The sequence below is a fragment of the Dinoponera quadriceps genome, unplaced genomic scaffold, assembly GCF_001313825.1.
Source record: "Dinoponera quadriceps isolate SergipeBrazil2010 unplaced genomic scaffold, ASM131382v1 scaffold1692, whole genome shotgun sequence".
Lineage (NCBI taxonomy): Eukaryota > Metazoa > Arthropoda > Insecta > Hymenoptera > Formicidae > Dinoponera > Dinoponera quadriceps.
Window position 1 is genome coordinate 98,541 of NW_014555923.1, and position 15,186 is coordinate 113,726.

A 15,186-nucleotide genomic window follows, 5' to 3' on the forward strand; every position below is an offset into this window, starting at 1 on the left:
GCATCTGAAGATAAACTTGAGACGGTTTTAAATATCCGACTACGAACATCGGCTTGATGAACGAAATGAACGGCTGCATATGACATGTATTTCTATATTTATATCTTTATTTCGTTCTTTTCTATTGTGCGTTACGTTCAATCACACTTTTTCTAATTCTTATTTTTAATATTTAATATTTAGTTGCGCGGACTTTATTCTCTGTTCAGCAATGAGAAATAAAAATCCCGACCGGACGAGAAATAAACATTTAAGCGAGGCATCTAAGCACTTTCAAAGCAGTTCGAATTAACGTTGCGTGTATACACACACAGAAGTCGTGTGCCCAGTAAAATTGGTTAAAAAGTTGATATCAAATTTTTCAATTTGAGAACGATCAAGAGGATCGATCGATCCTTTGATAAGATGACAATAATCGAATATCGATTAATCGGTCCGTTATCACTCGTTCCTAACCTTCCGTAGCGTTTAATCAACGATGCAGAGATTCAGTTCCGCGTCGACCGTCGACATTGAAGTTGCGTGCGAAAAGGCGCCAGGCTCGTCCGTGATTGGTTTCTCGTTTGGAAAGCTGAACGGTGACTCGAATACCACGATGTAAAAGTATGCGACCCAGCGTATTATTCATGATCCCGCTCAGAGAATGTTTGTCGTCAACCCATCGTGCACACGTTCGGTCGCTCTGGTTCTCATGTTAATTTTATTTTAAATTATTCTCAAGGAAATCTCTTACGGTGTCGCATAATCGCACGTGTCATCTGTCGGGTGGACGCTTTAACGTGCGCACGCTCGTTGGTTTTTTTTAAAACGTTAAAGAAGATTAAGTTCCTTCGTTTGTTTCTTTCCGCAGTTTAGTCGCTGTGAAGTCGCTCAAGTGTGAACAAGTAATTCGATAACCATGATAAGAGGAGCGTACAGGGGATTGTACAGCATCGTGCAGAGAATGAGCGCGGCTACAGGAAACAATTATGCGACCGCACAAATAGCACCGTTGCAGAAAGCCGCTCTGGAGGAGCGTTGTATATTGGTGGACGATCTGGACAGGTCTGTCGGTGAAGCCACCAAAAGGGCCTGTCATGAGATCAATATGGAAGGAGATGTACTGCTCCACCGAGCGTTCAGTGTTTTCCTGTTCAACAGCAAAGGAGAGCTGCTACTTCAAAAGAGATCCAAGCATAAGGTCGGTTGGCTCATTTATTATTCTCCAGATAGAAATATTGGACGTTGTATGCATACATTTGATTTATATTTTGTGATATAACTGCAACTGCATATGTTTAATTCTTTGTGGTCGTATTTTCTGTAGGCATGTTAGTCATACTAGTTGGAGCTATTTTAGAAAAAGTTATTTTTAGGAGATTGTTATTCATATGTGCGATAAAATAATCAGTGTTAGGCTTCACTGCGTAGGTAAACATATCGTCGTATGTCTGTGTAAAACAGCCTTGTCGGGAAGTTCATTCATTTATTATACCATAATTTTAGTCAATGTATTGACTTGTATATGTATTGACTTATTATTGCAGCACATGAATTGCGTTCTCTTTTAAAGTAAGCAATTTTCATAATGTCAGATGGCTTCTTTTATATAGGGGGATTTAAATTTGCTAAAGCATATAGGAATCTCATAACCATCTTTGACATATTTGAGATCTCTGCTTGCTTGATTTTGTAATATGAATAGAAAACAACAGAAATAATCAATTAGCCAACTTATCCCATCAGCCAACCAGTCCTAGTCTTCCCTACCGACAAAATTCTTATTGTATAAGGATATATCTTAACATATTTATGCTAGTTATGATACAGACAATATACCAAAATATGTTCATCTGTGATATTATCATATATTTATTTATTATTGTCATGATATTGTGACATATTTTGAGCTGATTACAGATTTTAAAAAATATTTGAATTAAATAAGACAATATTATATTTATATATATAAAAGAGTTGTGTGTATGTTAAGTAACAATATATATTAAATTATAATTAAACATTATTCACAATCATATTTGATATTATTTACAGGAACCTTATCTGTATTCCTTGCATTAAGGCTCAGTTATTTCAGGCAATTAAATTGGATCTGTGACGTCATAGGTGAGGTAATGATATACAGTAAGTTTTTTACAACATATAATTTTATTTTTTAGTTGTCCCTGAGAAAGATAAATAGCTTCATAATCCTGAAACTAATAAAATATACTGACCAAACTGAGACAGCTGTCACGGTCACTTAAGTACTGCAGAAAAATGACCGAGAAGAGAAAAATTATTTTCCAATTCTACAGACACCTCTCAGTTGGGCGTATATTTCACGATCTTTAGAATTACGAAACTGTTATATGTTTTTTTCATGGGAAAACTAAAAAACAAAGCTACGTGCTGCAAAAAACTTATTATCACATGTTATTTCTCGCCAATGACGTCATCAAACAGATAATTGCTGCCGAGAAATAGCTGAGTCACAAATATTCTGAAAGTTACTTGTCGGCTTATATATTCCTGTATATATCCTGTATATATTCCTGTATATAATCCTGTATATGAAGATAAACTGCGGAGGAAATATGCAACTACATATACAATGAGAATTTATGTTACATATAGATAACGTTTCCGGATCATTATACAAATACATGCTGCAGTCACCCGCTCGCGGAGATACCCGGGGAAACGGTGGAGGAAGATGCTATTGGTATTCGCAGAGCGGCGGTGAGACGACTCAGTTACGAGCTGGGCATACCCAGCGAGGAGATTCAACCTACCGAGTTACTTTACTTGACCAGAATCCACTACAAGGCGGTCAGCGATAGTCGCTGGGGCGAACACGAGATTGATTACATGCTGTTCCTTCAGAAAGACGTTACCATAGATCCAAATCCCGATGAAGTGAGCGAGGTTCGGTGGGTGACTAGATCGGAGATCGAGAGTCCTACTTTCCTGAAAACCGTGCAAGCGCCGTTAACACCGTGGTTCCAGTTAATCTTGAAGTACAAACTGCTGCAATGGTGGTGGGACAATCTGGAGACTCTCGATAAGATGCAAGATGTCGATAATATAACCGTACTATCGTGACGCACGACGATGCAAATTTTGTCACCTTGAAACTAGCGCGCCGATCTTCAGCATGATATCTAACAAGAATGTCTCGACTGATTGCTACGTTGATGATTTATCGGTAATTGGTTCGTTCGTTCGTCCGACGTTCATCGGACGCCTTCAGTACAGTTTGTATCACTGCAAAGTGCGTTCAGGAAGCGCGTGGCGACATTCTGTTCTTGGTTCAGTCAACGATATAGATCAAATGACGCTTTAACGCTGATTGTTGAGCGCTTCCTGAACACGCTCCTAAAAGTAGTAGAAATAATGTAAACGTTTTTTGTAACTGCGTTTTTCTAATTCAAATTTTTTATACGTGGATATTCCTTGTAACTTGTATGATCTGAAGCAGTTGTGGATAAATATAAATATATTTCTTTATGTAATGGATATATATATATGTATGTATATATACACATACTAGTGTAAGTAGAAAAATGATATCTTTGATGTGAGTAAAATGTACAAGATTTCGACCAAATCCTTGACTGTGTTCATGATAGAACGTTCTTGGAGTTTCGTTTCCACGTGTATCTTGCGAAATACGCACTGTTAAACATTATCATGAATATGATAATGAGCATACATGAAATACACATGGTGATGTTTGTAATTTGCACCGTTCACTTTTTTCGCAACCGATATTTTTTTATACGCATACTTTGCGTCATTCCGTGCTAGTCGCGCGTTTCAAGCGTTTACGACTTTTTTTCCTACGATTCTCAGTTAATATTTTCTATTCGCGTAAAGGCTACGTGTTGCCTACCAATGTTTTTCCCCTTTTTTTCACGCGATCAACGATTTACATTCTCTGTGTTATTTCTAGACCGTGAAATATTTACCGCTTTCAACAAGCGACTCTACATTTTGATTTTCTCCAATTATGAGATACGCGAAACAATTGCTTGTTTAATCGTCTCACCGAAGCGTCTCCTCGAACGCGATTGCTCGAACATGGTGATCGGTGAGTTGCGTGTCGCAACCGGAAAATAAAATCGCTCGATTCCGTCAGTGAAATCAAGTGAGAAGTGATAAGAAAAAATAAAAAGGAATTTCCTAATTATCGTGCCTCTTCTCGATCGCGACGTTCAGGAATTCGTAACATCACAGAAGTTCCTTATTCTAGAACTTTCTTTTTAAAGTCTATCGATTACCTATATTGGGTTGGACAAAAATTAGGCTCGATATTTGAGCGATTCTGGGAGTTTTTAACCAACTCACAAAATTTAATTTTATTGCATTCAACGGAAATTGATTGATTGCTCATTAACCGATACTCATTAGCTGATATTAGTCTTTTGCTGTCGCTATTTTAACAAACAATTTGCTGTTCTGGCAAATTAATTTTTTTCCGTGCATGTCTGGCTACAATGGAAACAAAACAATGGAACTACGTTTAACCTTTAAAGGCCTTTGTAAGAAATTTTTAGTCGTGACCGTAAATCCGTGAAAAACTTGACCAATCACAGTTGATTATACTTTTTGCGCTCGAAGAACAATCGACTGTGATTAGTCAATTGTTTTTTTACGGTTACGTAAATTTAAATAAATTACGAATTACGGAATTACGATAACGTAAAATTACATAAAAATTACGTTTACGGTCACTTAAAATTACATAAGCATTTGTTATGTGCAAAGGCGTTTAGCCACGGCGCAATTTGGGTGATAAATAAATAAAAGTCAATAAACTGACTTTTCATACGCATAATCTCACGGCGGATTGGTGGCAAAAACCGAGCAGCTCTTATGTATACACAGTTTTTTAATTCTGACACTACAACCTTCCATCTTCCAGACGTACACGAATAGTTTTTTTCACTTCTTTTCTTTGCACCAACGATTACGATTGCCGATATTGCAATATATGATCTGATCTTTATATCTGCACTATTAAACTAATGCAATACGGTGAAGTATGTAAATAAGACAAGTATATGTTTTCTCACTTCAGTTTCTTGCAGCAGTCAGCAGTACAGCTATAAAGAACAGGCCGAAGTTCCTCTGCTGATAAACTGGCCTCATTACTGCGTCGGTGGCGGACCTAACACGATTATTTAAGGTGAGTAGATCTGTTTGGAAACTTACTATGTCCCTGAAACATAGAGTATTACTTTTACATAAATTCTTATACGTCTGACGGACAAAAATGACGTGCAAATTTTGCAATTTTCTTATTTGTGGCCAACACTGCCGAAAAATATATAACGATTGTGATACGTCGAAGTGATAAACATGAAGACTATAGGAGATCTTCCGAAGTAAGCTATTTTTCTTCATACAGGTCCGGTCTACCTTTTCCCCGAGTTCATTATCTCAGACAAAATAATGAATTCCTTACTAACTATTGTGAATTTTGCAAATCACAGCACGTGACTTTTCTGTTCGGTTTCACCTGTTCTACCCTGCACACCTGCACTGGGAAGCCGAGAACGGTTTGGGACACTCTATATATGAAAAATGTTTTACGAGGAAGTTTCAAGTATTTTCTGAAAATGCTTATCTTCAGTGCAGGACCTGCGCAAAGAGAGAAAAGGATTTCTTTTAATTTGGTATTCCTGTTTGACTTCAATTTCTTCGTATTTGTTTCCAGCTAATTTATTGTTTGGATTAATCGTTATAATATTTGGTTAAACCGACCATCGAAGTTAAGTAAAATAGTCTGAAATTTCGAGTTAAATTTCGAGTTATTCATATAATTCGAGGTAGTATTAATTATTTAAAATGGCCATGTATAAAGGCTTCTTTAATTAATAACTCAACAATTTTCCGTATTATTTGCAAAATGGTACAGGACTTTTTTGTGCGGCAGATTTAAAATTCGGGGTCCAAAGTTCAATATATACTTGGCTTTTCGCTAATAAAGCTCAATGATGGTTCGAATGTCACAATGTAAAGTAGGACTAAGTATTACGCGTGGTCCTACCGAAAGAATTCTGTCATATCATCGGCACATCGCATGATACGTGTTTGAGCGCTTCTGCTTCGATTCACGTTATTACTCCCACCTTTAAATTACTCCCGAAGAGCCGCCACAAATGTTATCATGAATACGTCACTTGTTGAACGAACGTTTCAACATGCCTGTTCGTCGTTTATTTTCACATGGGAAAGATAAATCTTCGTTTGCAGAGCGCTATTAGTGGAGCGCTATCCGACATTCGGCCATCATGATAAGAGGAGCATGCAGAGGATTGTACAGCGTCGTGCAGAAGATGACAGCGGCTACGGGGAATAATTATTCAACACGAATAGCACCGATGCAAAAAGCCGCTCTGATGGAGGAGCGTTGTATATTGGAAATCGTGAAGACAAATCCATTGGCGAGCTTTCCAAGATGGACTATACGAGATCAGAGTGGATCGACAGCTACCGCTCCACCGGGGATTCAGCGTTTTCCTATTCAACAGCAAAGGAGAGATGCTGCTCCAAAAGCGGTCCCAAAATAAGGTCGAATTAATGTATTGTTATTGTTTCATTATATTTTGAGATATACATGCAATTATTGATTGGATCATGGATTAAATAACGAGATATATATCAAATAATTAAGCATGATTCGATTATATTTGATATTATTTATAGAAACGTCATCTATTTCTTATATCAAACATTTTGAAGTCTATCTATTTATCAATTTATATATATATAATGAAGATAAGCTGTGAAGATATATATTTATAATGTGAAAATTTATGTTATGTATATAGATAACGTTCCCGGGTCATTACATGAATACCTGCTGCAGTCGTCCACTCGCGAATATACCTGGAAAAGAAGAAGAAGAAGAAGATGCCGTTGGTGTTCGCAAAGCAGCAGTGAGGCGACTCAATTATGAGTTGGGCATACCCCTTACGGAAATTCGTTTTTCCGATCTGTTTTATATGACTAGAATCTTCTACAGAGCGACCAACGGATATTGGGGCGAACGCGAGATCGATTATTTGTTGATTCTCAAAAAGGACGTCACTCTAGATCCTTATCCGGAAGAAATAAGCGAGATTCGATGGGTGTCCCGATCGGAGATCGAGAATTTTATGAAAACTGCCGAGGCGCCGTTTACAACGTGGTTCAATTTATTCATTAAGCACAATCTGCTGCTAAAGTATTGGGACAATCTGGACAATCTCGATAAAGTGCGAGACGTCGACAATATAACTGCAATGTCGTGAGGCGTGGCAACGTAAATTTTTGTTTATGCAGGTGGAGTACACATACTTGTATAAGTAGGTACGTGTTATTTTCAATGCGAGGAAAATATATATATATATACTCGTTACACCCCCGTAATAGATTTCCGGAAGGACGGTGACGAGGCCTCCTCTTGGAGAGGAAAAAAATCGCGAAACTGTCTGTAGCGGAAGGACACGGAGGTGGTGCACGTGCTTTCGCAGCTCTCTTACGTTACCTTCCTAAATTCTCTACACGGCCGCGGTCGGAATTGGATAAATAGGGAAGATGGGATGTAAGATGAGAAGCAACCCAGTTTAAAATACGTTACCATCTTCATTGTCGCGGTCATTAGTACACCTCCCCTTCCCTACCCTTTCCCTACGCGGTGGCCTATTTACAAGTACGTGGGTGGCTTATATAAACGTGTTTATACCATCTCCTCGCTCTTCCGTATCCCGTTCGAGGCTGTTCGATGCACACCGTGCACGCATAATGCGCGTTTCGTCCTCCGTTCGCGCGCATTTTGTCGTCGAGTGACGTGAGGAAGAGAGAGAGAGAGAGAAAGGATAAAGTGCAGGAAGCTAAATTTGCGTATATTCCTCCGTGTTGAATCGAAAATCAACGATGCCACGTTCGACGATCGTGCGGTGTAACGTGCTCGTTCTTCTATATTGTACTCTGCTGTTCGGAGATGCATCGGGCTTGTTCAGCACGGCGCCGCACATAATCGTCTTCATGGTCGATGACTTGGTGAGACACTTTGGTCTGACGTTGCGATCCTTTCTTTCCTCCCGGAGAAAGTAAAAAGTAGGGTAACTCCGGTATGTACGGCGCGCCTGAGGGAAACTTAATTCATATCTCGAACATAATAAATAATCAATTATTTATTATGTTCGAGACAAATGAACTATACAGATAAAAACTGTATATTGTTCACTGCTGTGAGAAAAATTGGAAATACGAAATATTTCCTTGCTATTTTTAACAGAGGAACCTTTAGGAACGCTTGTAGTTTTGCTGTACATCCCATAAGAATGGGGTATACGATAAAATTTAAGAAAGATATTTATTATTTGAAACCTAATCCAATTGTCTGCTTCACAACCAGAGAAACGAGAAGAGATATTCAAAGTTATTTTGAAGTGCTTCCGGAAAGTGAAATTTTATATCGAAATAGAAATAAAATATGAATTTCTCTCATTTCTCTTATTTTACTTCACCACTTATGTTATTCCGCCTTTTTCTACAAAGACGTTATATAATGATATGTATTTTGCCCGTGCACGTGTAAAATCGTATTCGTTTTACGCAACGATTTACACAACTGCCGCAATACATTACTCATGTTTGCTTTCTGCCCACTTGATTCGGCCCGATTGGTTCGCAAGAAAGTATCACGAATTAAAATTGTTCTTAGTTAAGTCAATTATCGTAGCTCGCGTATTGCCCACGCCTCAGGGCGATCAACAAGTACGCCGTGAATTGTGACTCATTCCAACTATCCGGCGTAATCATAATTCCCTACGCGTCAATTATAATTTAATTTGACCACGTAATTCGTCGGTCGTCACTTCAGACGTCCGGCACGTGCACGGATGCGCATTTCAAACGGATGGCTTCTATTTCGCGAAGCGACGCGAAATAGATCGCCTTTCCGCGGCTTAGATGTTTCCCGCGAGGAAATCGTCTTAAAAAACGAGACGATTATTGATGCGACGGATGCAACGGAGCAGATTGAAGAACGATGCTCGACGTTTTCAGGGATGGAACGACGTCGGTTTCCACGGCTCGAATCAGATCCCGACTCCGAATATAGACGCCTTGGGCTATAACGGAATTATACTCAATAGGCATTACGTTTTGCCATCTAGCACACCTTCTAGGACCGCCTTCTTCACCGGGCAGTACCCGATACGTTTGGGTACGTTTTGTACGATTTTCCTCATTTACGACGTCTAATTGGTCTTTCTGACCAAAATTGGCCGTCATAAGCGTCCCGCAAAATTTACACTCGGAGAAATGCAAGCAAATACTTTTAATTTAAGTCGGGGACATTCAAGAGATGAAACGAAAGCTTCCTCCCTGGAATTATATTCTCTCTGTTATTGCTGCGTTTTTGCTTCCGTATTAAAAGTACGACCTATATTTTACGCATTATAGATGTTGTAACGTATCTCATGCAGGTATGCAGGGAGAAAGTATACGGGGTGGTGAGCCCAGAGGACTACCTCTCAATATAAAGATCTTGCCGGAGTACCTGCGAGGCTTAGGATACACGACGAAACTGATCGGGAAATGGCACTTGGGGTACTACACGCCTCAGCACATCCCCATACATCGAGGTTTCGACGCGTTCTTCGGCTTCTACAATAGTCACGTTTCGTACTTTGACTATAAATATTCATATCAGGTACAGAGTATGTACACGTTGCATATATTTAACACGTTGATCTCGACGCACACGAGTCCCGTCAAGCTCAAATTTTCGGTCTGTATCACGTTAATGATATTATATATATATATATTGTTTTGTCGCTTTGTTATCGACGCGTACATTTCAGAATATGAGCGGATACGATATGCACCGTGGAGACAACCCGGCTTATGGTTTGAACGATAGATACGCGACGGATCTGTTCACCGACGAAGCGATGAAGATCATTCAGCATCACGAGCCGCCCTGGCCTCTTTATCTCCAAATTTCACATCTCGCCGTTCACGCGCCCATCGAGAGCCCGGAAGATTACCATCATAGCGACGACCAACGCTTCAAGCACATCCGAGAAGTGAATCGTCGCAAGTATGCCAGTACGTACGATCGCGTTTGTCGCGAAAATTGGACGGATTTGGCCGTCCTCGACGACATTCTAAATGTAGTTTAAATGAAATTAACAATAGGACGTTAACGTTCAAGTAACACATATAAAAGTCTACAGTTGCGAATATTTCAGTCCCCGAATAGTTAATCATTTTTTAACAGACGTGTAAATGGCATTTTCATCAATATGTAGCTAAAATTTAAAAGGATTCTTATGAAGATGTTTTAAGAAACCAATTACCTCAAAGCCGAAAGTCGAAAGTTTTGTAAGAAATTTTAGACGGAACGCAAAGGATTGCGAGGTCCTTTCGTCCCCGATATCGTTATTTTCTGCCTTCGTTAGGGATGCTGTCGCGATTAGACGAGTCCGTTGGACGTATCGTTCACACCTTGGGCAATCGGGGGATGCTGAAGGACTCGTTGATCCTTTTCCTCACCGATAACGGTGCGGCGCCTATCGGCAAGTTTCGCAATTGGGGCTCCAATTATCCCTTGCGAGGCGTACGTATTTTAACACACTTGCACTTTTCGCGTGACCTAGTAGTTTCGCCAGTTGCACACGGTGGTAAGATGAATGTCCCAATTAGTGACAAAGTAATCTTATCATGAAAATAAATCAATAAATTAGTGATATACGTGTTAAGCTAAGCATATCAAATTTATTTTGCTCGAAAGTCGGAACATTTGTATTTCTAATTGTATTATTATTTTTTTTTTTTATTTATGATAAAATTTAAATTAATTTATAACATATAATAATTTATAAAAAATTTAGAATATAATAATAATATAATTTATCTTGTGTATTTACGTGGCGACAGATGAAATATACGCTGTATGAGGGAGGCGTGAGAGGAGTCGCCGTACTTTGGTCGCCAAGATTGCGCAAGGCGGCGCGTGTGAGCAACGAGCTGGTGCACATAACCGACTGGCTACCGACCTTCTATTCGGCTGCTGGCGGTGACCTGAAAGATCTGGGAGAGATCGACGGGGTCGACCAGTGGCGAATGTTGAGCGAAGGCCATCCAGAAGTCAGGCAGACGCTCTTACTGAACATCGACGAGGTCTCCAAGACCGAAGGCGCCATATACAAATCGTTCAAGCTTCTTCGGGGTACTGTTTCATCCTCGATTCGAACCGTTGCGCAAAACGATGCGAAGTATTCGCGAGAATGCGATGTGGAAATGAAATTTTTGGAGGAACCGAGAATTGAATTCGATCTTAGCGCGACTCGGGCAGTTCTGAGTCAGACGAAGGAAGGAGAAAAACGTGAATTTACTTTTTCGAGATATTTTACTTGTCAGTCTAATATTTTAACGAACTTTTAAGCTGATATTTCAGGCTTTCGCGGTGTGGAGAAACGCTTGATCTGGATTTCGGGCTGGTGCCGTGTCCGAAACAGTCTCGGGTTGTTCCTTTCTCTGGAAAGATGAACTGAAATGTCTCACGAAACGTCGAAGATAAATCTGATGAAAGAGAAGACGCAGTACCAACTCGAGTCCAGATAATTTTAATTCGAGTTAAAAAATATCGTGACAAAAAGTGAGAATTTTTTACATAGCTGGGCTCTAGCTGAGCTTATGTGAAATCTGCGGTTTCAGCGATACAAGAAACTTTGATCTTTCTTGAGAGAGAGAGAGTCGGGCAAAATATTGCACGTGTCGAGTTCGTGTTGTAATCAGCTTCTTGGTATCAGCGACGATACGATTTCGATTTCGTTCCTCACGGACTCACGAAGAGACTCTTCGCGTCTCAGGTTCGTTCGAAGGCGGACATTACGACGGACATTATGGCGATTCCGGGAGATTCGTGCCCATTGAGATTAAGAAGAGCAACGAAGAGGTCGAAGTGCTATCGTACACCGACACCGTGCTGAAGAGTCTGGTGTCGCAGAGTATCACTTATCACCTGGGTGGGCCTGTCACTCAACCCAGCACGATGAATCAATTGCGACTGGAGGCCACGATCTATTGCCGGCGCAATATCAGCTACTACAACAGCTTTATCACTTGCAACGTCACCGACTGTCTCTTCGACATTAACAATGACCCTTGCGAGACAAAGAACATCGCTCATCAATATGTCAGGGTGAGGAAAGCCAAAGATCTGAATGTCGAAGAAAATGAGCGAAGAAATTGTCACACGGTAGAAAAAGATTTGAAATTCTGCGAAGTAAATGTTTCTCGTGACATTTTCCTCGATATTCATTGGTTGGAAAACAATTAACTGTGACGACGGAACATATATTTTTGTGAAATATATCTGAGTTTTCTTATTAATTTTCGTTTACTTGCTGGAAATAACCGTTTATTCCGTCGTATTTGAAGAAACGCTTATTTCTGTGAAAGAAATCTTATATTTCACAGGTAAATTTTTCATCTTTTTTTTCTCAGTGTATGACCATTGTTGTTTCCGCAGATCGTCCGGGAATTGGACCTGTTCCTGGTGCAGTACGCGCAGAATGTCACCAGGCAGGCAACGGTGCATCTGGACTGGCCGGCCGATCCGAGGAGGACGAACAACACGTGGGAGCCGTGGATGATTCCCGGTGAATTCTACGCGTACAACACGGCGGCTCACTTGATCCATCTAGCATATTGCGTCCACATCGGAATCATTCTCGTGACAGTCGCTTTTATTTGAACAATTGCTCGTGGAACGCTTTTATTTGAGCAATTGCACGTTTATTCGAGCATTGTGCGAATACACGAGGAAACTCGGTCGAAGGTAATTCGCCGAGTAGTTATCGCGCGATTATCTGAAATTTCAAACAGTAACCATCGATGATCGATCTTTAACAGCGTTCATTATCAGCGTTAAACACATAGGATGGGCCAGAGCGACTATCTACTATGATTTTCTCGAGAACGGCGGCCGTTTTATTCTCAAAAAGTCACGCATCTACCTATGGATCGAAGAGAGAACTATGTATATCTGATAAATTGCGTGAAATTGATCTTTAGGCAAATAATTACAAAACACAATGCGGCTATATGTTAAACTGTCTTGATATTCTGAGAGAGATCATTTTGCTCGTCATTATGCGATATCACGGTAGAATTATAGTCGAGTTTTTATTCGTTTGTCATTCATTCTCTATTTATCTGGAAACTATATTTACATTACGAAAGACAATTGCCGTGCGTATATGTGATAAAATGAAATAAAATAATATTTTTCACGCGTTTTTTTTCTGCGAATTCTCGCGAAAATATGTTGCACCAGAAAAGTCGAGCTTCCGGAGCTATCTGATTACAATTGGCGAATTGACTTTCTCTCGTGTCCCTAATTTCTAATACGACAAGAATCGACAGCCGTAAAATCACGCTGCTAACAAGATATGTAAATAAAACCTGCATTCAAGTTCGTTTTGCCTTACTTGTTACTTGCGCACGTTATAAAGTTGATTACGTAAACGCGATGAGAGAAGAACTGATCCTTCGCCGAATTACCTCTTCGTGTCGGAATGCTATTGAATTTTCCTGGTGTTTCTCACGTGCTTACGAAATTTGGATCTTACTCTGGCTTTCATCGGATTAATTAGTTGTCAACGAAACTAAGCCACGTCATGTGAAAAATACATACATTATTACGCTTTTATCATATCTTACCGTTGGTTAAACTAGTCACAATTAGCTGAGTACTAGATAAGAGGTGTTAAGCCAATTTTTTGCTGTGCGATTATTTTCAATGTTGTCAAAATTGTCTGACTTTTCTTATGTGAATAGTGAAAATTATATGTGATGCTGGCTCGAATGCGAAGATGATGTCAGTATACCTCTTATGATTCATATTTTACTATTAACAGCAATATCTTGTAATTAGTACAAGTAGACTCGTAATTAGGCAATAATTTATATAATAAACCACCCCTGAGGGGTATAAATAATAAATGTATATACCAAAATAAGAGTAATATTCGAATACTTCCGACTTAGAATACTCATACGAGATCCAGTATAAACTCGACTGGAATAATACGATGCATAACACGCAATGGTGGAAAGTTGCTCTTATCGTCAGCAACGACTCAGAGATGACGTTATTCTTTTCGATAGTAACAATAACAACAATTACTACACTTTCTCTACAACGAATATAAAATCGTTAATTGTTATTTTATATATGCAGAAGATATTTTTCGTCACGAGATATTAGAAACTGTGATGGTGATTTGTAGTTCGTTACTTTTCGAGCAATGGTAAAGGTAACGCGTTGTTTTTAAGTTTTCACGCAAACTTGGCAACATCGATCGTACATAAACGTAAAAAGAATCGTAATAAATAAATATAAAAGAATCGTATAATATGTTACAGCAATCTAAGCTAATAATGAATTTTTAAGTTGAAGACGTTGAAGGTCGACCGGAACGAGACAAGTCTTCAAATACTTCTCGGTCTTCTTTGAATGCTTTGTATCACTTGTATTCTTGTGTTTTCGATAAAGCTGTCTCGCCGTAGGCCTTCTTCAACATTTTCAACGACTCAGCACAAGAGATTTCGTTGGCAATACAAAATTTGAGGCAGACTCTTTGTTCGATATTTTTATCCATTTGAAAATCGCAGAATACACTTGAGGTCGACTAACAAAATCGTAGTAAACAGTAGTAAACAAACTGGTTGACAGATGGCGCCAAAACTCCACGTGACAATTAGGTACAATAGTACCAACTTACAGCAAAAGAATTTTCATACCTTTTACGCGAACTTTTGAAATGAACAATTCCCGATATTTATTTGACAGAATGTACGTACAGGAATACACCTGCGCAAAAACCTCATCTTATTTGATGCATGTGAATGTGGTTTCTCACCTGGGAGTTTAAACCACGTTCTTTTTAGCTGTGCCCTGCACGATGCAGAGATTCAGAAAAACTTGGATAATTATATTCAAAAGATGGGTCTCCTGAAATCATGGGTTTGTTCGTGTTGCTTGCGCTTTCGACATTTGTACACCTAACGCCCGTTGCGCATTGGCTTCTTTTTAAAACGAAGAGCTGTCATTGGATATCGTATTCGGTGTGTAACGGGCATTAGATACAAAAGTGTCAAAAGTGCAAGCAACGCGAACAAACCTCATTTGAAAGA

At 39.4% G+C, this 15,186-nt stretch overlaps 2 protein-coding genes and 1 pseudogene across 2 annotated transcripts; all 3 read left to right on the top strand.

Moving 5' to 3' along the window:
* Nucleotides 1–195: 195 nt before the first annotated feature.
* Nucleotides 196–3,721, top strand: LOC106745851 (isopentenyl-diphosphate Delta-isomerase 1-like). The gene is made up of 3 exons (XM_014621822.1): nucleotides 196–603; nucleotides 851–1,180; nucleotides 2,617–3,721. Exons 2-3 carry the CDS (start codon nucleotides 899–901, stop codon nucleotides 3,082–3,084), a joined length of 750 nt encoding a protein of 249 aa, XP_014477308.1. The 5' UTR covers nucleotides 196–603; nucleotides 851–898; the 3' UTR covers nucleotides 3,085–3,721.
* Nucleotides 3,722–5,921: 2,200 nt separating this feature from the next.
* Nucleotides 5,922–7,313, top strand: LOC106745852 (annotated as a pseudogene).
* A 129-nt stretch (nucleotides 7,314–7,442) lies between these two features.
* On the top strand, nucleotides 7,443–13,699 carry LOC106745848 (arylsulfatase B-like). Its single transcript, XM_014621817.1, has 8 exons — nucleotides 7,443–8,031; nucleotides 9,043–9,202; nucleotides 9,465–9,691; nucleotides 9,843–10,089; nucleotides 10,443–10,600; nucleotides 10,921–11,212; nucleotides 11,856–12,187; nucleotides 12,518–13,699. The coding sequence occupies exons 1-8, from the start codon at nucleotides 7,906–7,908 to the stop codon at nucleotides 12,740–12,742; spliced, it is 1,767 nt and encodes a 588-aa protein (XP_014477303.1). The 5' UTR covers nucleotides 7,443–7,905; the 3' UTR covers nucleotides 12,743–13,699.
* The last annotated feature ends 1,487 nt before the right edge of the window (nucleotides 13,700–15,186 follow it).